The sequence below is a fragment of the Aspergillus undulatus genome, assembly GCF_047715775.1.
Source record: "Aspergillus undulatus strain CBS 261.88 unplaced genomic scaffold BDV17scaffold_6, whole genome shotgun sequence".
Lineage (NCBI taxonomy): Eukaryota > Fungi > Ascomycota > Eurotiomycetes > Eurotiales > Aspergillaceae > Aspergillus > Aspergillus undulatus.
Genome location: NW_027396610.1, coordinates 426,021 through 453,450, shown reverse-complemented (window position 1 = coordinate 453,450; position 27,430 = coordinate 426,021). Strand labels below are relative to the sequence as shown.

Here is a 27,430-nt window from a genome sequence, read left to right as displayed (position 1 = left end):
CTGGAGTTGTCCTTGTATTTCGGCGCTTCTGTTTTGCCCGGAGTCGCCGAGGTAGCTTGTTGCGAGGGGACGGAACGAGGAGGCACTGAGGGTGCTGGCGCAGATTGGTGCTGATTGGGATGAGAGGAGTCTGGCTGCCGTGGAGCAGTATACCGAGATTATGGAGAGTATGCGGATTGAGAAGGAGACAGTGGGGAGGATGCAATTCACAGAGATTATTCGGAGTAAAGGTGTCCTTAGGCGGCTCAGTCTGGTGTTTAGTTGTGCGTTGGCGACGGTTACTGCTGGTGAGTGGTCATCTAACTGCCCTGGCTAACCCTAAGTCTTTTCTTGCATGTGGCTTGATGCTGACAAGGACGATTGCAGGGAACCAAATTGCTAGCTAGTAAGAGATTATCCCTGATGACCTCTAGTCTATTCCCCTACCTACTGACTTACTTTCTTCTTCCCACTCAGTTAATTCGGGACGATACGCAGGAGCGCAGGTATTACCGACTCAACCTCGCAACTTCAGATTGTAAGCCCTACCTCCATTCAACCACAACCCCCCTCTTCGACACCATCCAACCTAGCTAATCGGTGACCGGGACCCAGGACATAATCCTCAACGCATGGTGTTTTTTTCTACGGCCTCTTTGGCACCCACCTCTCCGACAAAATCGGCCGGCGGCCCAGCACGCTCCTCTCAACAACCCTGCTTACAATATTCCTCCTCCTCATCGGCATCCTAACAAAATACTACGGACGCAGCACTAACAAAACCGGCATCTACGGCACCGTCGCATGCATGTTCGCCTTCATGGGGTCATACTCGCTCGGCTGAACACCACTGTGCTACCTGTAGCCCGCCTGAGGTTCTGAACAACCGGATCCGGGGACCGGGGATGGGAGTCAGCACGTGGATGTATTTTGGGCTCGGACTGGCTTTTGTCTTTTCTTTCCCTTTTGCGTTGGAGAGTATGGGTGAAACGCGTATGTTATGAATGCGGCGTGGATTGTAGCGCTTGTTGTTTTTATTTGGAGCTTTTGAGTTGAGACGAAATGGAAGACTTTGGAGGAGATTGATAGGGTCTTTGACGGAGGAAAGGATCACACTATTACTATGACTGGTGTTGATGTTGAGGTTGAGGTTGGGAAGGGGGTTAAAGGCTGAGGATGGGAAAGAGTGCAGGGAGGGCGGGGGGGGGGGGTTAGGTGGCTAAGGAGAGTGTATCCAGTGTTTATGTTCTCAGTTACCCTAATATGTCCACTGGAGCGGCGGCGTATCCGAACACAAGGTAGCAATAACTCTAAATCATCTATCAGTATATATTGCCCAGAACAGAACCTAACATCTTCTCATACAATGCATACCCACTGCCTTCCATCTAGGCACATCCAGTCTCATCCTATCCTATCCCTAACTCTCCTTCTCCTCGTCCTTCCCCACCGCAACAAGCAAGAAAGCCGGCCGGTTTCTCTCGACAGCCCACTCTGGATGCACCTCAAGATCTTCATCCGACGGCATCCACTCCACAAAATCCGACAGCCGAAACCCGCACCCTAACAAAAGTCCCAGATACGTCTGCGTAGTCCGGTGATACTTCCGCACGTCCTGTCCCAGCCAATTCCTTACTCGTTCTCCTTCCCTCCCATACCCGTTTAGTAACCAAGAGTCTTCGCCCTTCTCTTTGTGCCAGTGCTCTGCACTCGGCGCGGTGTAGATCGGGTGCTCGACGCTGAAAACGAATCGGCCGCCTGGTTTGAGTGCGGTGTAGATCGAGGCGAGTAATTTGTCCAGGCCACGGATGTAGTGGAGTGTAAGCGAGCTGTAGATGATATCGTACGTTTCACAATCCAGCTTAATGACATCCAAATCATCCTGCAGATATGTAATCCCGTTCCCTCCTCCCGAGCTTAGGTTCTCTGGCGTCAACTCCCGCGCCCTTTCCAACATTCTTTCCGAGATATCAATTCCCCGGACATGTCGCGCTCGACCCTCTTCCACAGCCCACCGACAGAACCAGCCGTAACCGCAGCCGAGATCGAGGACGCGGGTGTCTTGGATGGTGGGGTTGTTGTTGAGCACCATGGATCTTAGCGCTGGCCATTCTGGGGCTACGGACAGGCCGTGCGTTGATCGGGGGAGGGTCGCGTAGGTGCTGAAGAAGGTTGGGCTATCGTAGATGTTTTGGGACATTTTGAAAGTGCGTTTGATTTCAAAAAGTTCTGAGATCCATGGTGTTTTGAGGTTCAATGTTGTGGAACAAATGGGTGAAGTGAGCTCAGCGCTGCTCTTTTCCTATAATGGAGCCCGACTTTATGTTCCGCGTTGGGCTTAGCTTGTGGATTTACGGTGTCGCCGGAGGATGAAGTATAGGTAAGGCTTGAGTCATGAATATCATGTCCGACAGACTGAGGTTGACGGTCTTGCATTGTACACATGGGCATCCTCAAAGGTCTTGCCGAAGAATTAAGGCGAGAAAAAAACTCAAAAAGGCTGGTTGAAGCTAATAATGGCTGCCAGAATCTACAACGAAACCGGGCTCAATAACAGCACTCACACCATGCAAGCACACCTTCAAAACTAATCTGCAGGCCCAGCCCCCTCCCGTTTCTGCAAATTAGGCCTCGCGGCAACTCCATTCAGAAAAACAGCTATACAAGTCGAATTATCACTCTGCGGCGTCGCCGTCGCCTGATTTACCAACTTCGCCGCAACCTGGTCCGCACTATTTCCCTCATTGAATGAATCCGCCATGGTCCGCATAACAGTTTCATCGTTCGCAACGTTCGTGATCCCATCCGTTGTCAGGGCGAGGAAATACTGCTGCTCCTTGCCTAGTTCGCGCCGCTGAGACGACATCTGCACGGTTATCAGGTCGTCTCTTTGCGTACGGTCTGTGGAGTTGGTGGTGGCGCTCTCTTGCGCGTCGGTTTGGTTTGTCATTAAGGAGATCAGAGGCTTCTTGTATTGCAGGTCGCCGAAGGCGCGGGACATGTTTAGGGAGCCTGGGTGCGTTCGTTAGTGGCATCGTGGCGGCTTAAATGAGGAGGGTTATATACCAACTCGTGTTATGGCGTGCTGCTCGTGGATCTGTCCGCCGGCTTGTTCGATGCGTTTTTTCTCCTCTGCTTTCTCCGGCTTGTGAGACTCGGTCAGGCGTAGCTGGAACCGCATCTTAGTACCTATACATCAAGCAGGGACCCTCAAGACCCAAAAACATACAACACTCTTCAACTCCCCATTTTCAGCATCCCGCTCAGCCAGGAAGATATGAGAATCGCCGACGTTCCCAACGACCAGGAGCCCCTTTCTCAGATCAACCAACGCAATACTCACCGTGGACCCGGCAAGAGCGAAGTTATTATGACCCTTGTGGAACTCGGACTTTAACAACTCGTCTTCTTGATTTATGGCTTCTTGCAGGGCTTGTTCATATTCTCCGCTCTTGAATTGGGCAGAGTCGAAGACAAGCTTTGGTATGTGTTCCTTTGCGTGTTTTGAGACGATGTCCCCGCCGCTGTTTGTTCTTACTTAGTAAATGTATCTATCTGCCTCGCGGTGATGGATGGATTGTTGATCTGGTGTACGTACTGGCCATCAAGCACCGCGAAAAAGGCATGCGTGTCTTTGATCTCACTCGGTAAATCCTCGGACGTTAGGATAACGTACTCGTCTTCTTGTCCGGGTCGAGATCCTTGGGCCTGGCCAGATGAATCAGCACTACTCTCTTCCACAATGCCTTTCTGCAGACGTACACTCGTTCCCCCGACAGCATGCAACTCCAGAATGTTCGAGCCCGGAGTGTCCGAAGTTGGATCGTCCATGTCCTCATAAAAGTTGATATTTCTCTCTGTCCTAAACGTCGAATGTGAAGTCTGCAGTTCAATCAATATCTCTCCCCGGAATGAAGCTCATGGGCACTGAAATCTCATCTCATAGGTTTCCATCACACCGACGTCTCTTCCACCGAGTTGAATGATTGGCTTCCCTGCCGCGCAGGGTGGGTTGTGGCAATGACGTCTTGCGTACGCGCGCACAATGTACCGTAGCGCCCGTTAGGTGTCTAGACCGAACCCTACCTAACTCTGTCTCGCACACTCACCAATAGCGCTGCTTGGAAAAACACACCACCATGTAAGTCATTTATCTGTGTGCATGCCACTATGATGGTGATTCATCGGTGGACATCCGCTCCAGGTATATCAATGCAGGATGTGGCCTCTTGGTTTCCCTCCCAATCCGCCTCCCCCTCCACTACCACCTTATCTATTGAAACTCGCGCAACGTTCAAAATAACGATAACCCAACAAAAATGCCCCGCTACTCAAACGGCCAGATGGTCTCGTACAGGCCTGTCGGTGGTACGTCATAACACGTCTTCAATCTTACCTTGTCCAGCCCAGCCCAGCCCAGCCCAACCTTCTACAAGCACAAACCTCTACCTGTCCTGTCCTATCTTCGAGCCCCCTATTAACAACGATAAACCTTAGGACCGGACTCCAACACCTCCACAAGCACAGGCACAATCAAGTCCGTGCTGACCGAGTCCGGCAAGCAAGCTGATCGCAATGTCCAGGCCAGCTCGGACAACCCGCGGTACGAGATTGAGAACTCGAACACCGGTAAGGTTACCAGTGTTTATGAGGATAACATTATGGGGGAGTGTTAGGACACTTGACTCGCTTTCAGGGTATTGGTTTGTTGGTACTACCGATACTTGTCCGGTTGGTTGAGGATGAAAATCATGGGTGTGGATGTATGTGTACTATGTGTTAGTAGCTTAAATGAGGAATGTGTGGGTGTGTTTGGTTTGCTTTGATTCATTCTGACTCTGGTTGATATCGTAGCGCGTAGCGTCGTTTATTTCCTGCATTCTGTAGGTTCACTCAGTTCATTTGAAACCCCAAATGAATACATCTCATGGCATCCTAGGGTGCAATACAACTCTTCACAACCCATCCAAAATTCGATTAAATAGTTGTCAAAGCAGGCGACTGCGTAGCAGCAGGCTGCGAGTGCTTCGTCTCAAGGTAAACCTTCTGGATACCCCCCTCACGCTTATCAAATTTGGCATAAACCTCGGCGATATCCTCCAGTCTGAACCGGTGACTGACCATGTGCAGCGGGTCGATATCGCCCTTCCGAATCAGCTCTAATAGATCCTTCCAGTACTTTTGCACAGGAGCCTGGCCATTCCCGATTAATCGGACGCCTGTCTGCATGAGGGAGCCGATGTTGAAGTGGTTTGTCTAGTGGACACAAACATGCATGTCAGTATGTTACCCTAAAGACAAGGGAGTGGTGATGGAGAGGGAGACATACAAATCCAGCATAAACCCCCGTCAACCCAACACGCCCAAACGGCCTAACGGCCGTAATCATCTCATTAACAATCTCCGACGTATCCGTCTCAGCACCAACCATCTGCTCCATGAAATGCACCCACCCCTTCGCATACTCACCACCCACACACTCAAGACACACGTCAAGCTGGTGATCCGTCATCTTGCGCAGCTGAGAACTAACATTCTCGCCCTTTGGCAAGGCAGAGAAGTCCAAAATCTCCACGCGCGGCACCTTCCCCTTAACAAACCCCAACCGCCACGCCCCCTCCCCACCATCAATAACAATAACCCTCTTCGCACCATGATAGAATGCAAACTCCACAGCCATCTGGCCGATCGGGCCCGCGCCCCAAACCGCGACCGTGTCGCCCTCCTTCACACCAGTATCAACAACACAGTGCCAGCTCGTCGCGATAACATCACTCAGATACAACGCCTTCTCATCGGGTACTTCATCGGAGATGGGGAGGAGATTCACGTCCCCGTACGGAACACGCAGGTACTCCGCCTGCCCGCCCGCAAAGCCACCAGTGAAATGGCTGTACCCGAATATCCCCGCCGTGCGCTTCCCGTACATGGCGTTTGTGATGGAGTTCTCGTTGGTGTTTTCGCATTGGCTGTATTGTTGGGCGGTGCAGCGTTTGCAGGTTCCGCAGGCTATGGGGAATGAGACGGTGACGCGTTGCCCGGGTTTGCGGTCTTTGATGTCGGGGCCGATGGATTCTACGACGCCGCAGCATTCGTGACCGAGGACGTCGCCTTTTTGGAGTTGGGGGATTGTGCCTGTCCCAGATATCTCAGTTTAGGCCATTGGTTGGTAGATGGTGTTGTGGTGTGAAGGAATACCATGATACAAATGCAAATCACTCCCACAAACTGTACTCCCCGTCACACGAACAACAACATCTGCGCCGTCGATGACGCGGGGCTTGGGCATTTCAGCTATTCCATATCATATACATTAGCCTCAGCCTCACCTTCACACCCCTTCTCCCTCCAATCTTCCAATGTCCCATGTTGGTAACTCACCAGTCGTAACATCATTCTTCCCATTCCAAACAGCAGCAAGGATCTTCTCGCCTGTTTCAACGCCCGCCTCGTTCTTGCTGTAGTTGCTTATGTCTGTATGCACGGTTGCCGTGTCGCCGTGGCCGACGGCTTTCTCGACGAGATTGGCGGCCTGTGTTGCGGCCATGATTATTGATTAATGATTGGTTTTTGGGGTTGGGTTGGGTTGGGTTGACTTGAGTTAGGTTGGGGACCCTGGGGTGTATAGTTCGTTTCGGTTTGGCGAGGGTGTGAGATGATTGGTTGGTTTGGTGGTTAGGATTGTAAATCGGGATATGGGACTTTGCTGATGGTTCCGAGATGGTTCTGCAGAGATGTGTGAATACAAGGTAACTTATGAGAAGTTCTGAATTACTCTGATTTCCAAGTTCATAGAATAACTTGTCTGCAGTATTGAAGTAGGGCGATGGTTTACATCACGGTGACATCACATGACTGGGCATGGCAGCTTTGTCTACAATTTGTAGAATCATCATGACGAGACATAGTTAATCTATGCAGCGGTTTAGTCAAGCTAATCCAGAGATTCACTTCATTAATTCTTGGCAGGTAGCAGACAGGCAACACTCCTACTACAGCGTGCCCTAACCAGCCGCTTGACAATCAAGTAGTCCATTACCAAGGCTGCACCCCATCCTTATTAACAACCATCCCAACATCCGCATCCCTCTTCCCCTCAAGAACATCGCGAAACAACGGCCCCGCAACAGCTGGATCCCCCGCGCCCATCTTCCTCATGGCCTCGGGCGTCCCGGTCAAATTCGTCGCAAGCATACCCGGGCTAATCGCAAACACTTTCACGCCGTCATTCGTCAGAATCCGATCCCACTGGCGCATCAGCATGTTCAGGCCTGTCTTGGAGCTGCGGTACGCGGCTCCGCTGGGTGCGGCTTTCGGCCATCCGGCTGGAGGGACGCGGTCTGCGGGGATGGTGCGTGACTCTGTGCCCTTGAGTGTAGATGCGCCAGATGTTACGAAGATTAGCCGGGGTGATGGGCTTTGAAGGAGGAGTGGAATGAATGTGGATGTTATAATGTGGGTGCCGGTCACGTTGACGTTCCAGGATTTGTTGAAGGCTTCGCGGGTGCTGTACTCGGCACGGAGGTCAAATTGTGCGCCTGTCGTCGTTAGTAATGGGTTTGAAGGAACTGAGGCTTGTATTGGACCATGGGCGTACCGGCATTGTTGACGAGTGCGTCGAGTCTCCCGAATTGAGCTTGCACCTCGTCGTAGGCTTGCTGGATGGACTCATCGTCCTCGATATCCACAACCAGGGGCGTCAACTTGTTTGATGAAGAAGTGAGTTCTGTTCGAATGGCGGTGATGGCTTCCTGCGCTTTGGAGAGCGATCTCGCGCCGACAAGAACATGGTATGGCTGATCCGCGCTGTAGAGGGTTCGCACGACCTGGTAGCCGATTCCGGTGTTGGCGCCGGTGATCAGGACGATTTTCGCATCAGCCATTGTGAAGGGAGGTGGAAGTCGGCAGGCTCGCTGAGATAAGGCGAAGTCCAGCCTTTTTTTTTTTTTTTGTTGTTGTTGTCTCTCAACAATGGGATTGCCGCTGTGAGGGTTTGCGGAGTATAAGTAGGATGCTTAACTCCGCCTAGGACCGTGGATAGGATCAGCCCGCTATCTCCCCTTTCTATGTCCGAGTGCCCTTGCAGAGTACTCCACTGAGCACTAAAATCTGATACGACTCCACAGGTTTGACGTACGTAGATCACTGCCACGCCCGCATGGCTTGCTAGCAATACTCCCTTCGTGGGTTGTTACTTGCCATGGTGATGGCTAGTGTCCGGGCGCTTGCGGCTCCCGTAAGCCATGGTGGACCATTGGTTGGTCATTTAGATTCCGAGAATTGCCTATCTGCGGTCACTTCTAGTGACTTTCTGAAATGCCCGAAATGAGTCGCTCTATGCTGACGGCTCCGTTGGCGCTTGTTGGTGTAGTCCAGGTCTTTGGCGAGAACCGATGACGACGTCTGACAAAGGACATCCTGACGGGCAAAATACCCAGGCGACAAGGCCAGATGGGGGCCAATTCGATCTGCTGGTTCCCTTCTTGAATCACGGAATCGCAGGGGCTGGCGTCTCGGTCTATATACCTCTCTCTGTATCCTGCCCTAGTGGGTTATCGGAGCTCGGACTCAAAGCTTTGTCCGCCGTACCGCACGCGGAGCACGGTTCGCATGTCAACTTGGTCCAGATTTCCGATTTCTTTGCAGCGAGACCGAGATAGTCCGTGGCCTGCTCGGTCCCGGCACTGATATTGGTCCGATCACGACTCAGTATTATTGTCCTGCCAGCCTTGAATCCAGATTGAAGCGTCCTGCGACGATTTATCGGTCAAGGCTCGACGACGTTCCTTCCAGAAGTCTGCCCTTATCAGTCTTATTCTTATGGGATGCGTCTTATAATGACAAGCAACCATCCAGCTTCATGATGGCGATTTGGCTGGGCGCCCCGCAGGTTGTATATCAGGGGGCTTTGAGCCATGGCCTTCAACTGGGATTTTTGCTGCATCCAGGTCTTCATGAACTCCGTGACGGATTCTCCAATGATCAATTCTCCTTCCTCATACCTGAGCCCGCGAGAACGGTCTCTGTATGAAGTTGAAACCCGGTCAGTTGGCGATTTATTGACTAAATACTGGACACTCTGATGAAGTCAGTGATGCACTGCTGTAAGTGAAGTCTTTCCGTTCTCAATGCGTTGTCGTTACCATTTTCTGCTCGAGGAGCACGAGTCTCCGTGATATAATTGGCGTAGTATAACTCAGCCCCGTCCTCAGTTACAGAGACAAATGCACAAGAGCACTATTGCCGTTATTATCATATCGAATCGCAAGTACTTGCGTGCCCTTGGAAGGCGAACAAGGAGGGCGTAGGATTGCAAGGAGCCCCAGTGTATAGCGCTGAGATGATATTGAGCCTTTGGTCACTTCCTAAAAAACGGTTTTTGAGCATGAAATGTGCAGAGATCAAGCACTCATCAGCCGCTTCGCGTCCTCGTTCAGAAGATATAGCCTTTCTTGCCCTCAATCCAGGTTATGCCTGACAGTTAACCTCGGCGATATGTAGCCGCCGACCCGTCAGTGAGCCATATCGCTGAACGCAAATCTGTCGGCCGGTCAGGCGTACCAAGTCCATGGTCTGGATACGTCAAAGGTTCGACCATGGTGATTGCGAGCTCAACGCTTAAATAGTCATCGAGGAAAGTCGTTGAAGGGAGACAGTATATGCCGGCTCTCTAGGCCAGGAAGAGAGCATTCTGAGGTGCGCCATGCCATAGACCAATCTTGGTTAGCAGCAGTCGAATCTGTCCCAGCGTGGCTTCGAGGGTTTTCGCGCAACGGAGAATCGTCGACGCGTCCTGCAAGTACCTGATCGCGGGTGCAGTACAATTAGCTGAGGGACTGAGAAGCTGTCGTTGGACCACCAAATTGAGGACACGGCCTTGCGCGCTAATTCCACGGTAAATGGCAGTGAACCCCGCCAAGAATGCACCGGGGCGAGAGTATTGCCACATCCACTGCACAAACACCAGGACTTTTCTTGGGGTCCTTCATTTCGGGCGCTTTACTATAGCCACATATAGCAAGACTCGATTTGCATCGTCGCTAACTTCTGCAGTAGTCTGATTAGTGCTTACCATCTGTTCCTCGCCTTCTGTCGTGGTTCCGCACGTTCCAAGCGGATTCCCTGCAGGGAGACCTGATCACCGCCAAAGTATATAATTCGGAGCAGGCACTGATGGAGGCTGGGACAGAGATGGCACCATTTGGTAGCACTACATATTCTGCTCTTTTCTAGTTTACCCCAGAATGCAACTTGAGGTTCCAATGTCCACCGGTAGTCGAACTACAAATGAGAAGAAGAAGCGGGTATGAATGATTTGCCACATCGGTGTACGCGCTGGGCATGATATCCTCTGCTTGCGGGCATTCTCCATTGTCGATCTCACCACTGCGACTGAGAGTGCGCGACACAGAAACTGCCAGTGAAAGCGAGCCATCGTCGAGTCCAGATATACTTGACTGTAAAACGTTTGCGTCATTTGCCTCTCCCCCCGTCCCCAACTCAATTGCCCCGCTGCCAACTTTGTTTCCGCTCCTATCGCGCTGGTCTTTGTTTTCAACCTTGCTCATATTCTTCTTGAAAGTCATTCTGTTGTCTTTTTCTTTTGTTGATCGTCTAGAAAAAGGCTGGTGCGGAAACCCCCTCAGGATCGCACAACAAGACAAAGTCCAAACCAAGCCAGTCCAGCTCCGCCGCCGCCGCCAACCACCCCGACCTGCTTCTGTTCTTCCCTCGCTCCGCTGCGATCTCGCCAGCCCAACAAATCCACCCCTCTTTCGCATCTTTCGCATCTCCCATCCGTCACCTCCTTTCTCGCTCCGTGCGATCTCCCTTCACATTCGCCTGGAGCCATGGAAGGCGTTGACCTCCAATCCGTCCTCAATAAAGGCAAGCAGATGGCGACCAACGTCGCTTCGTCCGCCACCAACGGCACTACCAATAAGAAGAGAAGAAAGGGCACCGACTTGAAGCCCATCGTCACCAGCGATTCTGTGACACCGGCCGATTCCACCGGTGCTGGCAGCGACAGGTATGCTTCGCTTTTCCCATCGATCTTCTGTTTCCCCTCTTTTTGTTAGTTTCCACCACCCACAATTCTGACCAACTCACTTCAACAGTGTCCCGCCATCACGATCTGGCTCCTCCGACGAAGAAGAAGAACCCGAGACCACGGCCGAAGAAGAAGATTCAGAAGATTACTGCAAGGGCGGCTACCACCCCGTCCAGATTGGAGAACAATACAATAACGGGCGATATGTCGTCGTGCGCAAGTTGGGGTGGGGTCACTTTTCCACCGTCTGGTTATCCCGCGATACCACCACCGGAAAACACGTCGCGCTTAAAGTCGTCCGATCGGCCGCCCACTACACAGAAACCGCGATCGACGAGATCAAATTATTGAATCGCATCGTTCAAGCGAAGCCTTCGCACCCCGGGCGGAAACATGTCGTCAGCTTGCTTGACTCTTTCGAGCACAAGGGGCCCCACGGGGTTCACGTTTGCATGGTGTTCGAAGTGCTTGGAGAGAACCTTCTTGGATTGATCAAGAAATGGAACCACCGTGGTATTCCTATGGCGCTGGTGAAGCAGATTACGAAGCAAGTGCTCCTCGGTCTGGACTACATGCATCGGGAATGCGGTATCATCCATACCGACTTGAAACCAGAGAACGTCCTGATCGAAATCGGCGACGTCGAGCAAATCGTCAAGACATATGTTAAAGAGGAGGAGAAGAAGGCACAGAAAGAGGACAATCGCAACGGTCGGCGGAGGCGCAGGACGTTGATCACCGGGAGTCAGCCGTTGCCCAGTCCTCTCAACACAAGCTTCGAATTCAAACACAGCTCGCAACACTCACACAGCAGTTTGAGCCAACTTGTCAATGAATCGCCAGGTGAGAGTGGCACGACTGTCGACTGTGCTTTGCTAACTAGTACAGGTACTACGGAAGCTCCGTCGATGAGACAGTTGCTCGGCATCAAGGATGAGGATGAGCAGCAAAAGCAAAGGGAGAAAACTGCGTAGGTACACCCAATATCTATCTGTCAAACTTGCTAACGAATGTAGCGACCTGCTGGAACGAGAGGTTTCTGGAATCTCACTCGACAAGTCGTCCTCCAACGACGAAGAAATAGATTGTGGCATTATCTCGGTCAAGATTGCAGATCTGGGCAACGCATGCTGGGTCGGCCACCACTTTACCAACGATATCCAAACCCGCCAGTACCGCTCGCCCGAGGTTATTCTAGGATCCAAATGGGGAGCCAGTACCGACATCTGGAGTATGGCTTGCATGGTGAGCTCCCTGACTAACCATTGATAGTGCAATATTGACGTCCCAGGTCTTTGAATTGATCACCGGCGACTACTTGTTCGACCCTCAATCAGGTACCCGCTACGGCAAAGACGATGACCACATAGCCCAAGTCATCGAGCTGCTTGGCCCGTTCCCGAAGTCGCTCTGCCTCTCAGGCCGGTGGTCACAAGAGATTTTTAATCGCAAGGGCGAGCTCCGCAATATCCATCGACTCCGTCACTGGTCGTTACCGGACGTACTCCGTGAGAAATACCACTTTTCCGTCTCACAGGCCATGGCCATCAGCGACTTCCTCTTGCCGATGCTTGAGGTGCTACCGGAACGACGTGCCAACGCAGGCGGTATGGCATCTCACGAGTGGATGAAGGATACCCGGGGGATGCAAGAGGTCGACCTCGGCATCGCGCCGGGAACCAGAGGCGAGGGCATCGAGGGCTGGGCGACCGAGGTGAAGCGAAGATAAGCAGTACACTACAGAATGACTCCTTGATCCGATATAACGACACTTATATGTCTCGAGCGACGATTTTCCTTCATTTTTTCATGATTTCTTGTTGCGCATCTACCACATCTTGGGCCGTCGACTGTTGGTGTTCGTTCCATGACCGTTCCTCCTTATCATACCTACATACTCTCTCTATCTCCCTCTCGTCTCCTACTCATTCTTTACCATATAGAGTCTGCTTGTCCTCTTGCCTTGCGCCCCTCTACTCACTATTCTATTCGCCTGCACTAGACGCCCGGGTAGTGACGACAGAGATGGATGGATATACGTATTATGCCGCTGGTTTATTTGAACCCCACTATGTTATTAATTTACGGTCCGGATTATCTGACGCTTACGATAACTTGTACGTATGGGTTGAGGTGTTGATTTGAAGATAGGCGCGCAATCATCAATCTCGTTAGAGATCGCAAACTCCTTTTCCTAGACTTTCTATTAAATAGGGTATCATATTGTAGACTTATTTTGTTCCATCGTCATCGTCCCTCCCCGTTCTCATTCGCATCATCTTCCTCTGAATCGTCTTCATCACCCCTACCCTCACTAGGCAGCTCAACCGGAAACCACCCAAACCGCCCAAAATCCACATAAAACTCCCCCATCGCATCCCCATCAACCTCTACCCCCTCGTCCCTAAGAGCCTCCGCTTGCCGCGCTGCACTCCCTGGCCCCCTACATATACATAATCGCCGTTAGCCACAAGCAACCCAACACAATCCAACTCAACCCAACCAACCAGACCACCTCAAGCTACTGTAGATAATAGGATGATTGAACTTGAAGGGAGATAATCATACCGATGCGAAATCATACCCCTAGAATTAATAACCCGCTGCCAGGGTACATTCCCGCTATGGAAGAACTCGCCGCTTGAGGGGGACGGGAGGTGCTTTAGGACTATGCCGACTTGGCGGGGGCGTTTTGCTGCTCGAACCCACATTAGCTCATCCTCCGTTGTATGCTACTAAGTATTCCCGGAGAGGGATCAGCTGGTGGGTAGGGGTGAAGGGTAGGGTTGGTGGCTACGGTACATACGTTCACCTAATAAGGCTGCGATGTGTCCGTAGGATGTTACCCGACCGTGTGGTATCGACTGGACTAGGCTGTAGACGGAGGAGAACCAGATTTCGGCTTCTTCTGTGCGGGGCATTTTTGCTTTCTTTTGTTTGGTTGGGTATGTGGTGGCGGTGATGATGTGATGTTGTTGAAGTTGCTTGGATATATGTCTTCGTTGGTAGAGTTCAAGTCTTGACTACACGACGGGTAACAGATTAACAATGGATGGGCCCTCGGCTTGACGGGAGCGTAGGGTAGGCAATGACACCACATCGGCCAGTTCTGTGAGTCACATACAAGGCGTATCGGATAATAACTAGACTATAGCTCAATCCGAAGCTCAGCTCACTCGATATCGACGATACGCGATACGAGATAGCAAGACCCGTCGGAAGAACAATAATGCGCCCACTCGGCCCATCACAGCTCCTCCACGCCAAGTCCAATCAATCTTCACAAGCCTCAAGGTTCACGCTCAGTGATCGGATAAGAGCCTCGCCATACTGAACACCTTCAACCCACCCCCAACCACAAAGAAACCACAATAATGCCCTCCAACTCCCTAGCCGAATACCTCGCAAAGAACTACCTAACCGCCGACCCTGCTCCTCCATCAACGCGCCCAAAAAAGAAACGCAAGAAGAACGCCGCATCAGAAATAGACACCACAGGCTCGGGCCTGATTATCGCCGACGACGACCCGCCTGATCTGCGCTCTACGTCTGGGTTACATGAGAATGGGGGAAGAGATAGGAATGAATTCGGACCTGCTGTTGTGAGTGGTAGTCGCAGCGCGGAGTTTCGGAGGGCGAAGAAGAGTAATTGGACGACGTTATCGGGTACATCTACGAATACATCTACGCCGGGGACGGGGACCACGACGGATACGCCGAGGGATAGCGAGCGCGATGCAGCGGATGCAATATTAGCGGACGCAATGGCGGAATCGAACGCGCGAAGAGCAGAAGGTGACGAGGACCCGATGGTTGTCGACAATGACTCCGACGACGACGACGGGCCACGAATGGAATCCGGTGCACGGGCGGGCCTCCAAACAGCGGAGCAAACGGCCGCGATGGTGGCCGCGCAGACGAAGAAGCGGAGAGCTGAGGAGGCGAAGTGGAAGGGTAAAAAGGGCGATGACGGGGAAGGAACACAAGAGACTATCTACCGAGATGCGTCAGGTCGAATCATTAACGTCGCCATGAAGCGTGCTGAGGCGAGGCGCGTGGAAGAGGAGAAGAAAGCCAAGGAGGCCGAAGCGAAAGAGGCACTTATGGGCGATGTGCAGCGTGCGGAGAGGGAAGATCGACGAGTCGCGCTTGAAGAAGCGAAGGCTATGCCGCTTGCGAGGCGGGCCGACGACGAGGAGCTAAATGAGGAGTTGAAGGCGCAGAGCCGGTGGAATGATCCTGCTGCGCGGTTCCTGACGAAGGTTGCAAAGGGAACAAGTCGTACGGGGAAGCCGTTGTACCAGGGTGCGTTCCAGCCGAATCGGTATGGCATTCGGCCGGGGCATAGGTGGGATGGGGTGGATAGGGCGAATGGGTTTGAGAAGGAATGGTTTGCCGCGAGAAATCGGAAGGGGAGGTTGGAGGCGCTGGAGTATGAGTGGCAGATGGATGAGTAGGTTGGACTGTATTACTATATCTATATGACTGGGATGTCGTGCTGGCGCGACCTGTTTACAAAATAATGTATGAACCTAACGTGGATATCATCATGGCTCTGGCCTGAGATGTTGGTTGATCTACGTTGTACTGATTGAATCTCGAAGTTCAGAGCCGGAGCTGGACTGAGCCTCGGCAATGTCGACGTACCAACAATCATTCGCCGGAGCCATCCACCTTCACCCCCGTTACTTAATTTCCCTTGAGAGCGCTCAATAGGAATTATTCAGTAGGTAAGCTTACTTCAAGCACTCCGTCATCGTACAACACCAACTAGCCCTTGAGCTCGAACCCCCAGCAAACCAAGTTCTGGACTGGAATGCGCCCCTGGCAGTCCCTACAGCATCCACCGAAGTAGTACCTCCAAGTATAATACTACGTGATTGCACTACCTATGCAGGTGACAGAGCTCACAGATCACCTGCACCATGGCGCGCATGATTAGACCTGCCAGGTGGGAGTCTAGCGCTGGAACTTGAACTGGGATGCCTAAGCACCATACTCTTAGACAAGGGGGAGATGCGCGCTGATGCGGTGCGCAGCGCATGACATCACAGTGCTGACAAGTGACGAGCTAGAACAGACAACGTGCCTGAGGCTGTGGCTGAACCTATCCTATCACTAGTGAATTCGTGATTATCTGCTGCCTCGGAGGGGAACCCTCGGTTGACGAAAATAGAGCTCCGTGGTTTGGTAGGTAAGTGGTAAGTGGCGCAGATGAGGGGGAGGGGGAAAGGGAAGGGAAGGTGCTCGATCGATAGGACATCAGATCGTTATCACCGCCAGCCATGGGTCATTTCACACCTGCCGCAATCAGCTTCGCCTCGCCCGGGCCCCTGATAACCTTGGAAGGTCTGATCGGTGATAAGTACCCCGTGGTGGTGATCCCAAGGTTGGAGTGAAGATGGGGGTATAATAAAAGCCCCGACCCCCGACTGTGACTCGACTCGAATCGACCCCTTGCCAAACAAGGTCCCCGACTTCTTGCTAAGGTTCCTCTGTGAATTACTCAGGGACCCTTGTTGCACGCCTTGTCGCTCTTTGATGACACAAGGCCGTGACTGGCTACCGCACTTCACTGACTGCGTGACTCACCCGATCTATAGCCCCGATTCACTCGAGCGCTTATTCAGGCTTCTTTCTCTCCTCATTCTACCTTGTTCTATTTTGTATATCTTGCACCGCTGTCACCTAGTCCTGCCTACGCTATTGAAACCTACACCACCTACGCCTCACTTCACACCTCGCTGTCTACAATACTCCTCTTCACCATGTCCGGATCGTTTGATAACAGCGACTTGCGCCAGGCTGGCACCGCGGCAAAGCGCTTCCACGACCACAAGGCCAAGTGGGTTCATGGTGGTCGTTCTGCCCGCCCAGGCGTTGTCACTATTGACGGAAGTCTCCCGATAACCCGGCCCGCAAAGCCTCACTCGTAAGTACCCGGCCCTTCGTCCTATCCTAACCTAGGCTAACAAGATAGAACGTCCTGGAACCGCCGGCAGCGCGTACGCGACGCCCATCACAACTCCACTCTGGCCAAGGTCAGCTTCCGCAACGACGTCCAGGAAGCCCTCGGCGAAGGCACGTTCGACTCTTTAGCGAGCGAGGGCAACGATATCGCAGTCGCGACGACTGTTCCGGAGCTATACCAGGAAGACGGCCCGGTCAGCCAGTACGAAGTCACCGGAGCGACGCTCTTCAACGACATGATCGACAAGGCCTTGGAGAAGTTCGAGACAAAGGAGACGGAGAAGCTGGTCAAGGAGTACGAGTTCATCACCCGCGAGAGCGAAGTCTCGATCGGCTACCTTGCGGACGAGGATGACTTTGAATTCGTCGACCACGTCAAGCTCTGACTTCCCTGATGACCATCTTTGTATTCTTCTTCCCGCCTTGTCTTTCCCTCAAGCGTTTGTATTATCAGCGATGGACCGGAGTTGGGCTAGATCTTTTTGATTCGCATTAGATGATTTCGATTTGGAGTCTGCTGGCGCTTGATTTCGACACTGTTCGGACGGTCATTTGGTGAAGGCAGCGGACGGCACTGTGGTAGAGCTGGAGGCGATGCGATTTTTTATTGTTATTGCACCAGAATGAATATACATAGATTGCCATATCTTCTTGGTGGTTGTAGAGTGTAGTCGGTGGCCGGAAAGTGAGGGTCCTCAGTAGTGGAGAGGGGAACGTGCAAAGTGAGGGGAAGCCAGCCCGACCGGCAGAACATTGAGGAGACACAGCGTCCTGCGATAATCAACAGAGGAGCCGTAGAGGAAGTCGACTTAGATTGTCATCCAGTATATTTAGTAGAAGAATGTTTCCGTTGTACCACAGTAGGGAACTGGCGCTGGTTGAAATGTTGGTTGCTGGGGCCATAGTGAATTGTTTACAAACAAAAGGAACGGAAAAAGTCTCGATCCCTGTGAAATCCTCCGCAGATCACCCTTTCACCTCCGTTCTGGCAGTTCCACTTCCCACCCAGAGCCTCACCCTTTGTCCTCAGTCTGTCTGCCAGTGTCCGTCTCATGAAGATGGATAAACGAACGGCTGAAAGTCCGATGGACTTTGAGTGGCAGTCCCGCGCTCCGGGGGACGTGACCTCGCCATTCTACCAGCTCAGCATGCAGCATGACAACCAGAAGAAACGTGCGTCTTATCTACCCTTGAACCCTTCACAGTGCTTTTAACTGACCAGTCAGGCTCACATAATATCTTCGACTCGCCCGAAAAGAAACAAATCCCTGCTCTCCGCGAACCAAACTCCCAACCGTTCCTCTTCTCGCAAACGGGATCCCAAGCACAAGCACAAGCACCCGGAACGCCCAAATCCGCTTTCGCACAACCGGCTTTCATGACGCCGCGAAAATTTGACATCGACTTCTCGTCAGGGGCGGAGAACTTCTCGTCGCCTGAGAATGCGGATAACGATGAGACGCCGGAGCAGCCGTCAAAGGGACACCGAAACTCGTTGTTCGGCATGTACGGACGCTTCGCGCCGAGCCCGGGGAGAGGCGAAATCCCGCGACTGAGTCACTTTTCGAATGCGGGGGCGAGGCGGGTACAGAAGAGACGGTTACGGAATAAAGCGTTGGATTTGCAGTTACACCGGGATAGTGACGACGAGAGTGATCGGCCGAGTAGCAGTGAGGGACAACAGAAGGGGAAGCAGAGGGGTCAGCATGATGATGCTCAACCGGTGCAAACGTCGAAATTCTCCGACTTTTTCGCCCTGCTCGAGGCTCATCCGAACGTGCCTAACATTCTTTCCTGGTGGGCGCAGCTCGTCGTCAACCTCTCTCTGTTTTCGCTGGCCGTCTACGTTGTCTTTGGATTTGTGTCGGCTATCAGGGCCGAGTTCGATCAGGCGGCGGAAGAAGTGTCTGACACGATCCTAGCCGAGATGGCGACCTGCGCGAAGAGCTACGTTGATAACAAATGTGGCGGCGGAGATCGACTACCGGCATTGGAGACTGTTTGTGAGAATTGGGAGCGGTGCATGAACCGGGATCCGGCCAAGGTTGGACGGGCAAAGGTGTCGGCTCAGACTATGGCAATTATCATCAACAGCTTCATCGACCCGATTAGCTGGAAAGCTATCGTAAGCGCTCCCTACCTTCTTCTCAGGTTCAGCACTAACTAGTCCAGCTATTTTTCCTTGCTACGATTTCGACTGTCACTGTTGTCAGCAACTGGTCTTTCCGCTCCTTCAGAAGCCGCCTCAATCAGCACGACTACGCACACCCACCTCCAAACTACACCCGCCAACCATCGGGTCAACATCAATTGCCTTCAAACCTCCCGGCGCAACATTCTGGGTTCGGATATATCGGAGCACAGCACCAAGAGAACACGGCCTTTAAAAAACAGGATGTTCCCCTATTGCTTGACCACCCTCAGAGCATGAACATCACCGGACGAAGCCGAGAGAGGCCCAGGAACCCCCGCACACCGAGCCCTGTCAAACGCGGGAAAATGCTTCTATAACCACACTACTCTTATCGATAGCATCAGCGATGGAATGGCGTTTCATTTGTCACTATTATTCCCTTATCTTCTATGGCGGGGATCTTCAGGAACATGGGTCTTGTCATGTGGGAGGAGTTTGATTTCACATTTTGTACATATGGAATTGCATGGTATTGGAATTCGCCGGCCTCGTTCGCATCGTATGAGGTTCCCACCCCTCCCTATCCTGTATCTTCAAAGCAACCCCAACTGTATGATGCAAGATATGTCACAAATGTCCTCAGCGGTCGGTGATACTCCGGATGACGCTCGATATTGAGTGCAGCGGCGGCCCTGGCCTAGACCCCGTATCTAGCCGGGCCATGCAGGGTTGGAGACGGATATCGACCAGCGGGGGATATCGACGTGCGGGGATGCTGTGGCCTTGGTTCTTCTGGAAAGGATCTTTATGTTCTATGGGATCGTCGATCTCATGAACCCAGACTCCCAGAGGAAGCTGGAGGATGCGCGAAACCGTACCATCCCCGGTCACACCTAACGCTCGCAATGCTTTCTTGACGCCGTACCACAAAAAAAAAAGCAAAGCAAAATGGCCTTGATTGCACAAAGCAACCCAGAAAGCCAAAGAACAATATCCACATGCGCATTGTCTCTTGTGTGATCTGGTTTGGTTACATAGCCCATGGCCAAGAACGCTGATCGCCCGCCCAATATCGCACAGCGCGCTGCACCGTCCAACCACAGCCCGCGTTTACATATACAGCGCTGTAACCCAAGCCCTCCGAACTCTTGGACAACACCTCTCATCGAATCAATTGCACGCCTCGAATCTTCTATCTGCAGAAAGGAAGCAGTCTCTCTCTTATCACTTATCATCTTATCAGCCCCTCCCGGAGCTAAATGCCCGATGCATCCTGTGTTCCTGTCCTCCTTCCTATATTGATGTAGTATAGGTCATATAAATCCGGACTGGTGTCTCGGCGGCATGGTCACGGCCTTGGCTTGCGGTGCTCTCCGCAGGTGGAGGGAGGGTATATAAGGGTTGTTGGAGTCTGGGGATGTCCTGTAGGGCACCTCGCTCATTATCTTGACTTCGACCGCTCCTTAGGTTTCAGGGCAAGTTCACGATGAAGTTTTCGCACGTCTCTCTGCTTTCCCTCGCCGGTGTGGCCATGGCCTCTCACCAGGGCGCCCGCACAATGGAGCACCTCATGTCGCTGAAGAAGCAGTCTCGTGACCGTGCCCGTGCCCAGGGTCTGTTCAACATCAACCGGTATCCTGACGAGGGAGCCAAGGCGTGTACCCAGGGCAAGGCGGGAGAATACTCCTGCGAGAATGTCGACCTGTTGAGCTTCATCTCGCATCAGGCTCTGGGCAGTGCTACCCGTGAGGGCAACGACGTTTGGGGTGAGCTAGTCTTATCTCTCTTGACTTGCCTTGACTTAACTTTGCTAATAATGTGATGTAGGCTGGACGTCTGCTGAGGGTCGCGAATTTGGCGTTGTCGGGCAGACCGATGGCGTTGCCTTCGTCGAGATTCTCGAGGACGGCTCCCTCGAGTATGTTGGTCGACTAGCGACTCAAACTGAGCCGTCCGTCTGGCGCGATATCAAGGTCATTGGTGACCATGCCTACATTGGCTCCGAGGCGCCCGGACACGGGTTGCAGATTTTCGACCTCAACAAGGTAAGTTACTTTACTGCTTGAGTAGTGAGAGAATGACACTGACGTTCGCAGTTGACTACCGCGTCCAGTGCAGACCCGACGATCTTCTCGCCAACGGAAGACCTGACCGCTTGGTACGATGGCTTCGGCAGCTCTCACAACATCGTCGCCCACGAGGAGACCAACATGATCTATGCCGTCGGCACAGCCCGCAGCCTCTCCTGCGCCGGTGGCCTCTGGATGGTCGACGTCTCCGACCCAGCGAACCCCGTCTCCCCCGGCTGCGCTAGCGAAGACGGCTACGTGCACGACGGTAAGCCCTCACTCACTTCCCTATCTTACAACAAGACCCTAACCCAGTGAATCCAGCGCAATGCGTCATCTACAGCGGCCCCGATGAGCAATACGTCGGTCGCGAAATCTGCTTCAACTACAACGAAGACACCCTCACCATCGCCGACGTAACCGACAAGGCGAACCCCATCCAAATCTCAAAAACACCCTACGTCGGGTCCTCCTACACACACCAGGGCTGGCTCGTCGACCCAGTCGACCACTCCTATCTCCTCCTGGACGACGAACTCGACGAGATGGACGGCACGGGCTCCGCCGCCAACGGCCACACAACAACCTACATCTTCGACATCAAAAATCTCGCGAACCCCAAACACACGGGTCTCTACCAGTCTCCTGTGCGATCGATCGACCACAACCAGTATGTCGTTGATGGGTTGACGTACCAGAGTAACTACGGTAGTGGGCTGCGTATCGTTGATGTCTCGTCTGTCTTCGACGATCCCACTGGTGGTAGCTTTGTGGAGGTGGGCTCTTTCGATGTTCACCCTGAGGATGATGAGATTGGTGGCGAGGTTGAGTTCGTTGGGTCTTGGAGTGTTTATCCTTATTTCGCGAGCGGGCATATTCTGCTTAACAGTATCGAGCGTGGGATTTATTCGCTTAAGTATACTGGTCCGGAGGCGGCGGTTAAGAGGAGGTAGGCTCGTTATTTGGACGTTGGTGCCGGTGGACATGGATGCAGGAGTTATGTTTGTCTGAGTCGTGGATTCTGACAACAGCCGACCGCATCGGGCGGACCTCACGGAGTAAATGAATGTATCTAATCTAGATAAGGCATCTTCACCGTGAAATAAACAAAATTAGCTCAGATCAGATCTAGAAAATTCGATATCGATCCCGGCGGATATTGCTGAAACTCATCTCATCTGAAACACCAACCTTGGAAACTCCACTTCATCCCACAGTATTCCCGTTTCCGGCAGATACTCCGCGCTCGCAGATTTCATGGATCTTCTCATTCCACACCTCGGCATCCCGGCAGTTGAACTATGCAGTCGTTTGGCCGGACACAGTCGTATAGTCAATCTATCATCTAGCCAGATACCTAGGTCCCTATCCTCTCTGCAGCGCCCAGTGAAACGATCACTGCCGAAAGGCCCGAAACTGAATCCCATTCCAGTTCCCTCCCCATGATTATCTAGGCCTGTAGGGCTCATGGGCGCACGCACGGCCCTACATAGTACCATTGCTATGCTTGACCCCAAACCCAAGCCCAAACCAAAAGCCACAGGACAGTGGCCGGTAGCAGTAGCGGTCTAACCCTATGCCGGAGAATCTCCGGCCAATTGTCGGAATAGTCGAACAATCTGGGACACAGGCGGCTCTTTGTTTCAGGTCGTCTTGACTGGCCCCAGTAGAAAGTGCAAAGATTAGGGCTCTTGATCTCTTGCCGAGGCTCGAGACAAACCCGGAGGCATGTATGAGGCTGTGACGGGTTCGGTTTGGCTTGCACGATACGCGATGGGCTTGGCCCTGCGGACGCGGACCTGCTATGTACGTACAGTACGTCTTTGGGAACCGACCCGTGGACACTGGCTACTACTGCTTCACTGGCCCAGGAATGGGTCTCGTTTGAGTCGCTGCGCAAATCTGATACAGCCTAGGTACGGGACTCAAACAATTGGGTCCTTTGTACCGAGGCTTAGTTCCTATTGAATCTGTGGGCTTGGGTAGCGGGCACTGGATCGGAGAAGCTGGTATATATACACCCCCGTCAGGACCTCAACTGACACCAGGGTCGAGAAGCTCAGGAGCAAGCTACGCCCCCGGAACGAAAGCCCTACCTACCAGCCATAGTCCTTACCCATATCCAATTCATCACATTTACAGTCAAAACTCTTTACCAATCCTTCTTTCGATTATCGTTCAAACAATGCCCAGCATCCGCGCCCTCCTCGTCGCCGCGTTAGCTACGCTAGCCATCGCAACGCCCCTGCCAAACCCAGAAGATGGCTCCATTACGCTTGAGCGCCGCCAGTTCATGAGCTCCAATGACCTCGAGCATGGCGAGTGCAAGCCCGTCGCGTTTATCTTTGCCAGGGGGTCTACTGAGACGGGGAACATGGTACACCCGCCTGCACTTCTCCCAGCCGTCCTCAGCGAGAATAAAATACTGATCTGAATATGTATACTAGGGTTTCGTCGTCGGCCCCGGCGTCTGCAGCTCCCTAAAACAAAAGCTCGGCTCGGACAAGGTCGCATGCCAGGGCGTTGGCGGCGCCTACACAGCCGGACTAGTTCAGAACTTCCTCCCCGAGAACACCGACCCCGGCTCCATTAAAGCTGCCGTCGACATGTTCGAGCTTGCTGGAAAGTGCCCGGACACGCAGATCGTCGCGGGCGGGTACTCGCAGGGCTCTGCAGTGATTAGCGGGGCAGTGCAGGACCTTGATGAGAGTCTGAGGGAAAAGGTTAAGGGCGTCGTGTTGTTTGGGTATACGCGCAACTTGCAGGATAAGGGGCAGATCCCGGATTACCCGAAGGATCAGACGAAGGTTTATTGTGCGGTGGGTGATATGGTTTGTTCTGGGACGCTGATTATTACAGCTGCGCATATGACGTATGGGATGAATGCCGGAAGTGCGGCGGAGTTTCTGGCGGGGCAGGTATCTGTTTGATTGATCTGATTTAATCCAATTTCTGCCGCGTGCTGGGTATGGGTATGGGTATGGATTTGGCTTCCTGTGGCTTTCGGGGATTAGGGCTGGCCCCGGATCTGGGGTCTGGGGCCTGGGGCTGGAGAGGCTAGGGCGGCTGCTGGGCCTCCTTTCAATTATCGTTCTTTTTCTCGCTTCTGGGTTTGGAGAAGATGCGGGGGTTTATGCTGGTCATATTCGATATACGCAATTCGAGGTATCTGTTCTAAGTGTATGATGTTTCGCAGTGACCATGTGTGCGGGGAACGGATTAGCTGTCTACTCTGTATGTCCATCTAGGACAAGTATGCATTAAGCCAATGTAGTCCGGCGTAAAAATGCCTTTTGCTGGTTCGCTGTTCTGGTTCGATATAGCCTGAAAACTTAGTACTTTTTACGCCTGGTGCAGTCTGGATGATTTGACAAGGGTTTGTAGTCAATGGTAAATCACTCTACTTGTGCGCTATCGGTCTCCGGCCGGTAAATTATAGGACTGACTAACCTGCATGAGTGGTGCTCACCTATCCTACCTCATTATGGTCGTTACTGGATGCTCATTTTTTCTACTCGGTAGCTTGCATAGTGCGTTTGGATTGATTTGCAATAGAAGCCCAAGACTCCCTACCACAGAGGAAGTATAACTGGCCGGGGCCGGGCCTGGGAGCTTTGAGCGTCCGCGTAAGCAAGTATAGACCTTTTCATGATCTCCGAGACCTTAAGACTTAGAGCACTTTTAGTTGCTTAGCGAGTGTTCTATGGGTAAGATGACTTGTTGGTGTTCATTTTGGGGGTGAATCTTGACATTCCGCTGATGTACTTCTCTGGTTGAGTGTAGTAACTTATTTAGTATAATCCACCGGGCATAACTTTTTGCTGATTACTTTGCTTACTTACCAGGATTTATTCAAGGCTTTCAGTGTGTGATAGTCCTCACAGAGGCCTCAACATGTAGGCAGTAGCAAGTTATGACCAAGGTGTAGCATATGCGTGTGGACTGTACTAAAGAAGTTACTGCACCCAACCAGAGTTAAACCCCCCCAGTCTACTATCGCCCTTCCTACTTTATTACTACCACAGACACCCAACACTCGCGCTCATTGAAAGGGAATGAACTCTGACTCGGGGCTCCCCAATACTCCCCCGAGTGAATAACCATAATATATCGAAGCGCGATCCTCCAGGGAGAGATGAGCTTATTTAGTGCCCGCGGGGCCACTCTGACAGCTTGTTATAGGAGACCTTGACACCTTGAATGACCGCCGATTCTTTGTCCCCGGTTCGTGTCGCGACCTTGCCTATGTGGGCTAGATAACAAGAGGGTTGGGGTCTCTAGACTAGATTTTGTGTATATCTCCAATAGGCGTACTACCCGGATACTCCGCCAAAGGAGGAGTCCTGTCGAGACTGTCAGCGGGACATGGCGTTAAGAGAGACTAAGGGAAGGTTAGCATTAGCATTATTGCATCCGGCCCTTTGGACTGTGTTCCCTGTCAGCAAAGAGTCCCAGTCGGCCGGAGTTAACGACGATCTCCGCATGCCTGGTGGAGTCTGGATGAGGTAAACCGCCACCTGAGGCACATATAACAGTACCCTGCCCACGCATAACCTCAACCTACAAGATCTTATACAACTTCCGGAGCAACAAAGACAATACCATCATGCCCCCAATCAAAGGTTCAACCGTCGTCATCATCGGCGGCTCCTCGGGTATTGGCTACGCAGTCGCAGCCGCATGTCTTGAAAACGGAGCAAAAGTCCATATCGCCTCCTCGAACTCCACCCGGCTGCAATCGAGCATTGACGCCCTGAAGCAGAAGGTCTCTAATTCAAATGCTCCAATCACCGGACACGTCTGCGATCTGTCCAGCGGCCACGTCGAAAGGGATCTAGAACATCTCCTCCAGAGCGCAGCGCCAATCGACCACATCGTCTACACAGCCGGCGACGCACTCCCAATCCAACCACTGGACAGTATCAATCTCGAAGCCATCCATCGCGCAGGCCACATCCGCTTTGCGGTCCCGTTACTCGTCGCCAAGCTCGCCCCGCGATTCATGACGCCCGGATACCGCTCGTCACTGACACTGACTACGGGCGCGGCATCCGAGAAACCGTTTCCGAACTGGTCACTTATCGCGGGCTATCTGACGGGCTTGCATGGGATGACGCGCAACCTCGCGGTTGATTTGAAGCCGCTGAGAGTGAACATCGTCAGTCCCGGTGCGGTGGACACACCTATGTGGGGGGAGGCGGGCGTACCGGATGGCTTGGAGGAGCAGACCCTTTTGAAGAAGGTTGGGACCGCTGAAGAGGTTGCTGAGGCGTATCTGTATTTTATGAGAGATACGAATGCGACGGGGAGTTGTCTTAGTACGAATGGGGGTTCGTTGTTGGTTTGATGAGGATCCTGGGACCTGGAGTTGGTTCTTGGTGACAGGCGGGGGTCTCAGCTATCGGCCAGCCGTTAGACAACTGACAGATATGGCTCATGGTTGATAGGATTCATATCTAGCAGAATCTGAGGACTTACCCTCTGATATTTTTATTTGTACTACTGGTTGACTTGGTACAGAATATTTGTGGTATGTGTGCGATTCCGAGGTGGGTGAGCGAACGAAAACAATAGGCGTGCCATTCAAAAGGCCAAGTTCCGTAAGCAGTCGTATATTGAAAAGATCATAGATAGTACGATTATACTTCCGAAGGTTAATGGATATGTTCTTTATCGCTCTTTACAAGCTACTAGCGTTGGCAAAGTCTTCATGCTGTAGAATAATGCTACGTAGTGTAGAAGGGAAGGTAAGACTACAGACATCCACCACACAAAATAGCGAGCTTTGATACCTTAACACATTCAATCAATCCGCCTGTAACTCAAATCGTAAAGCCAGAGGCCTGTGATAACCACAAACTTGATTGAGAAACAGTTGTTATTGTTTGGCGGAGTGAAAGTGATCCTTGCGCAGGGCAGGTCTGCCTCAATGAAAGTGCATGGATTAGAAGTGGCAAAGAAAAATAGAATGCCTAGCATCTATATCCACTGTAAGGCACCTGCCTTTGTCTCGGCGTGAGTGTTTATCCTTGGGTCAAACAAGACAGGGAGCCACATCGAAAGCATAAAAGAATCTGTTTGACCAACATAAGAACTCGAAGAGAGTGACAAAGTCATCTGATAGCTTTGAAACAGGAACATATTGGCTCATAGGCTATAAGTAAAAGGGTCTTTTCCGCCTGTAGGCTGAATGTTTTCTGCATCACACCTAATCTCTATACACGGTTG

The 27,430-nt window shown here is 52.2% G+C and overlaps 15 protein-coding genes across 15 annotated transcripts; 8 read left to right on the top strand and 7 right to left on the bottom strand.

The window, feature by feature from the left end:
* Positions 1-1,260: 1,260 nt before the first annotated feature.
* BDV17DRAFT_196541 (class I SAM-dependent methyltransferase) lies at positions 1,261-2,240 on the bottom strand. Its single transcript, XM_073755192.1, has one exon. It carries the CDS (start codon positions 2,177-2,179, stop codon positions 1,400-1,402), a length of 780 nt encoding a protein of 259 aa, XP_073619282.1. The 5' UTR covers positions 2,180-2,240; the 3' UTR covers positions 1,261-1,399.
* Positions 2,241-2,258: 18 nt separating this feature from the next.
* BDV17DRAFT_196525 (PP2C family serine/threonine-protein phosphatase) lies at positions 2,259-3,979 on the bottom strand. The gene is made up of 5 exons (XM_073755191.1): positions 3,742-3,979; positions 3,578-3,687; positions 3,209-3,503; positions 3,046-3,148; positions 2,259-2,991 (listed from the first exon to the last, which is right to left on the bottom strand). The coding sequence occupies exons 1-5, from the start codon at positions 3,808-3,810 to the stop codon at positions 2,567-2,569; spliced, it is 1,002 nt and encodes a 333-aa protein (XP_073619281.1). The 5' UTR covers positions 3,811-3,979; the 3' UTR covers positions 2,259-2,566.
* A 319-nt stretch (positions 3,980-4,298) lies between these two features.
* On the top strand, positions 4,299-4,655 carry BDV17DRAFT_287964 (DUF2945 domain-containing protein; the record flags this gene model as incomplete). Its single annotated transcript, XM_073761277.1, has 2 exons — positions 4,299-4,347; positions 4,477-4,655. 2 exons carry the CDS (start codon positions 4,299-4,301, stop codon positions 4,653-4,655), a joined length of 228 nt encoding a protein of 75 aa, XP_073619280.1.
* Positions 4,656-4,716: 61 nt separating this feature from the next.
* On the bottom strand, positions 4,717-6,885 carry BDV17DRAFT_300614 (zinc-dependent alcohol dehydrogenase). The gene is made up of 4 exons (XM_073764096.1): positions 6,361-6,885; positions 6,178-6,273; positions 5,309-6,114; positions 4,717-5,235 (listed from the first exon to the last, which is right to left on the bottom strand). The coding sequence occupies exons 1-4, from the start codon at positions 6,524-6,526 to the stop codon at positions 4,957-4,959; spliced, it is 1,347 nt and encodes a 448-aa protein (XP_073619279.1). The 5' UTR covers positions 6,527-6,885; the 3' UTR covers positions 4,717-4,956.
* On the bottom strand, positions 6,771-8,387 carry BDV17DRAFT_196387 (uncharacterized protein). Its single transcript, XM_073755189.1, has 3 exons — positions 8,117-8,387; positions 7,577-8,043; positions 6,771-7,517 (listed from the first exon to the last, which is right to left on the bottom strand). The coding sequence occupies exons 2-3, from the start codon at positions 7,860-7,862 to the stop codon at positions 7,015-7,017; spliced, it is 789 nt and encodes a 262-aa protein (XP_073619278.1). The 5' UTR covers positions 7,863-8,043; positions 8,117-8,387; the 3' UTR covers positions 6,771-7,014.
* Positions 8,388-10,124: 1,737 nt separating this feature from the next.
* On the bottom strand, positions 10,125-11,236 carry BDV17DRAFT_196493 (uncharacterized protein). The gene is made up of 2 exons (XM_073755190.1): positions 11,089-11,236; positions 10,125-11,044 (listed from the first exon to the last, which is right to left on the bottom strand). Exon 2 carries the CDS (start codon positions 10,767-10,769, stop codon positions 10,209-10,211), a length of 561 nt encoding a protein of 186 aa, XP_073619277.1. The 5' UTR covers positions 10,770-11,044; positions 11,089-11,236; the 3' UTR covers positions 10,125-10,208.
* On the top strand, positions 10,644-12,941 carry BDV17DRAFT_196369 (serine/threonine-protein kinase). Its single transcript, XM_073755188.1, has 5 exons — positions 10,644-11,008; positions 11,097-11,872; positions 11,918-11,999; positions 12,046-12,274; positions 12,321-12,941. The coding sequence occupies exons 1-5, from the start codon at positions 10,830-10,832 to the stop codon at positions 12,756-12,758; spliced, it is 1,704 nt and encodes a 567-aa protein (XP_073619276.1). The 5' UTR covers positions 10,644-10,829; the 3' UTR covers positions 12,759-12,941.
* A 347-nt stretch (positions 12,942-13,288) lies between these two features.
* On the bottom strand, positions 13,289-14,158 carry BDV17DRAFT_254446 (MGMT family protein). The gene is made up of 2 exons (XM_073756777.1): positions 13,836-14,158; positions 13,289-13,724 (listed from the first exon to the last, which is right to left on the bottom strand). The coding sequence occupies exons 1-2, from the start codon at positions 13,948-13,950 to the stop codon at positions 13,546-13,548; spliced, it is 294 nt and encodes a 97-aa protein (XP_073619275.1). The 5' UTR covers positions 13,951-14,158; the 3' UTR covers positions 13,289-13,545.
* A 14-nt stretch (positions 14,159-14,172) lies between these two features.
* On the top strand, positions 14,173-15,854 carry cwc26 (putative cell cycle control protein (Cwf26)). The gene is made up of 2 exons (XM_073755186.1): positions 14,173-15,553; positions 15,639-15,854. Exon 1 carries the CDS (start codon positions 14,404-14,406, stop codon positions 15,484-15,486), a length of 1,083 nt encoding a protein of 360 aa, XP_073619274.1. The 5' UTR covers positions 14,173-14,403; the 3' UTR covers positions 15,487-15,553; positions 15,639-15,854.
* Positions 15,855-16,797: 943 nt separating this feature from the next.
* Positions 16,798-17,385, top strand: BDV17DRAFT_287958 (uncharacterized protein; the record flags this gene model as incomplete). Its single annotated transcript, XM_073761276.1, has 2 exons — positions 16,798-16,961; positions 17,010-17,385. 2 exons carry the CDS (start codon positions 16,798-16,800, stop codon positions 17,383-17,385), a joined length of 540 nt encoding a protein of 179 aa, XP_073619273.1.
* Positions 17,386-18,057: 672 nt separating this feature from the next.
* On the top strand, positions 18,058-19,510 carry BDV17DRAFT_287957 (putative nuclear envelope protein Brr6; the record flags this gene model as incomplete). The annotated part of the gene is made up of 3 exons (XM_073761275.1): positions 18,058-18,172; positions 18,226-19,124; positions 19,172-19,510. 3 exons carry the CDS (start codon positions 18,058-18,060, stop codon positions 19,508-19,510), a joined length of 1,353 nt encoding a protein of 450 aa, XP_073619272.1.
* A 258-nt stretch (positions 19,511-19,768) lies between these two features.
* Positions 19,769-20,423, bottom strand: BDV17DRAFT_196316 (uncharacterized protein). The gene has a single exon (XM_073755187.1). The coding sequence runs from the start codon at positions 20,366-20,368 to the stop codon at positions 20,027-20,029; it is 342 nt and encodes a 113-aa protein (XP_073619271.1). The 5' UTR covers positions 20,369-20,423; the 3' UTR covers positions 19,769-20,026.
* Positions 20,395-22,359, top strand: BDV17DRAFT_254440 (uncharacterized protein). Its single transcript, XM_073756776.1, has 4 exons — positions 20,395-20,899; positions 20,961-21,178; positions 21,230-21,470; positions 21,527-22,359. The coding sequence occupies exons 1-4, from the start codon at positions 20,620-20,622 to the stop codon at positions 22,153-22,155; spliced, it is 1,368 nt and encodes a 455-aa protein (XP_073619270.1). The 5' UTR covers positions 20,395-20,619; the 3' UTR covers positions 22,156-22,359.
* A 1,028-nt stretch (positions 22,360-23,387) lies between these two features.
* BDV17DRAFT_279629 (cutinase family protein) lies at positions 23,388-24,132 on the top strand (the record flags this gene model as incomplete). Its single annotated transcript, XM_073759749.1, has 2 exons — positions 23,388-23,579; positions 23,650-24,132. The coding sequence occupies 2 exons, from the start codon at positions 23,388-23,390 to the stop codon at positions 24,130-24,132; spliced, it is 675 nt and encodes a 224-aa protein (XP_073619269.1).
* A 1,657-nt stretch (positions 24,133-25,789) lies between these two features.
* Positions 25,790-26,867, top strand: BDV17DRAFT_254439 (oxidoreductase, short chain dehydrogenase/reductase family). Its single transcript, XM_073756775.1, has one exon. The coding sequence runs from the start codon at positions 25,809-25,811 to the stop codon at positions 26,547-26,549; it is 741 nt and encodes a 246-aa protein (XP_073619268.1). The 5' UTR covers positions 25,790-25,808; the 3' UTR covers positions 26,550-26,867.
* Positions 26,868-27,430: the final 563 nt, after the last annotated feature.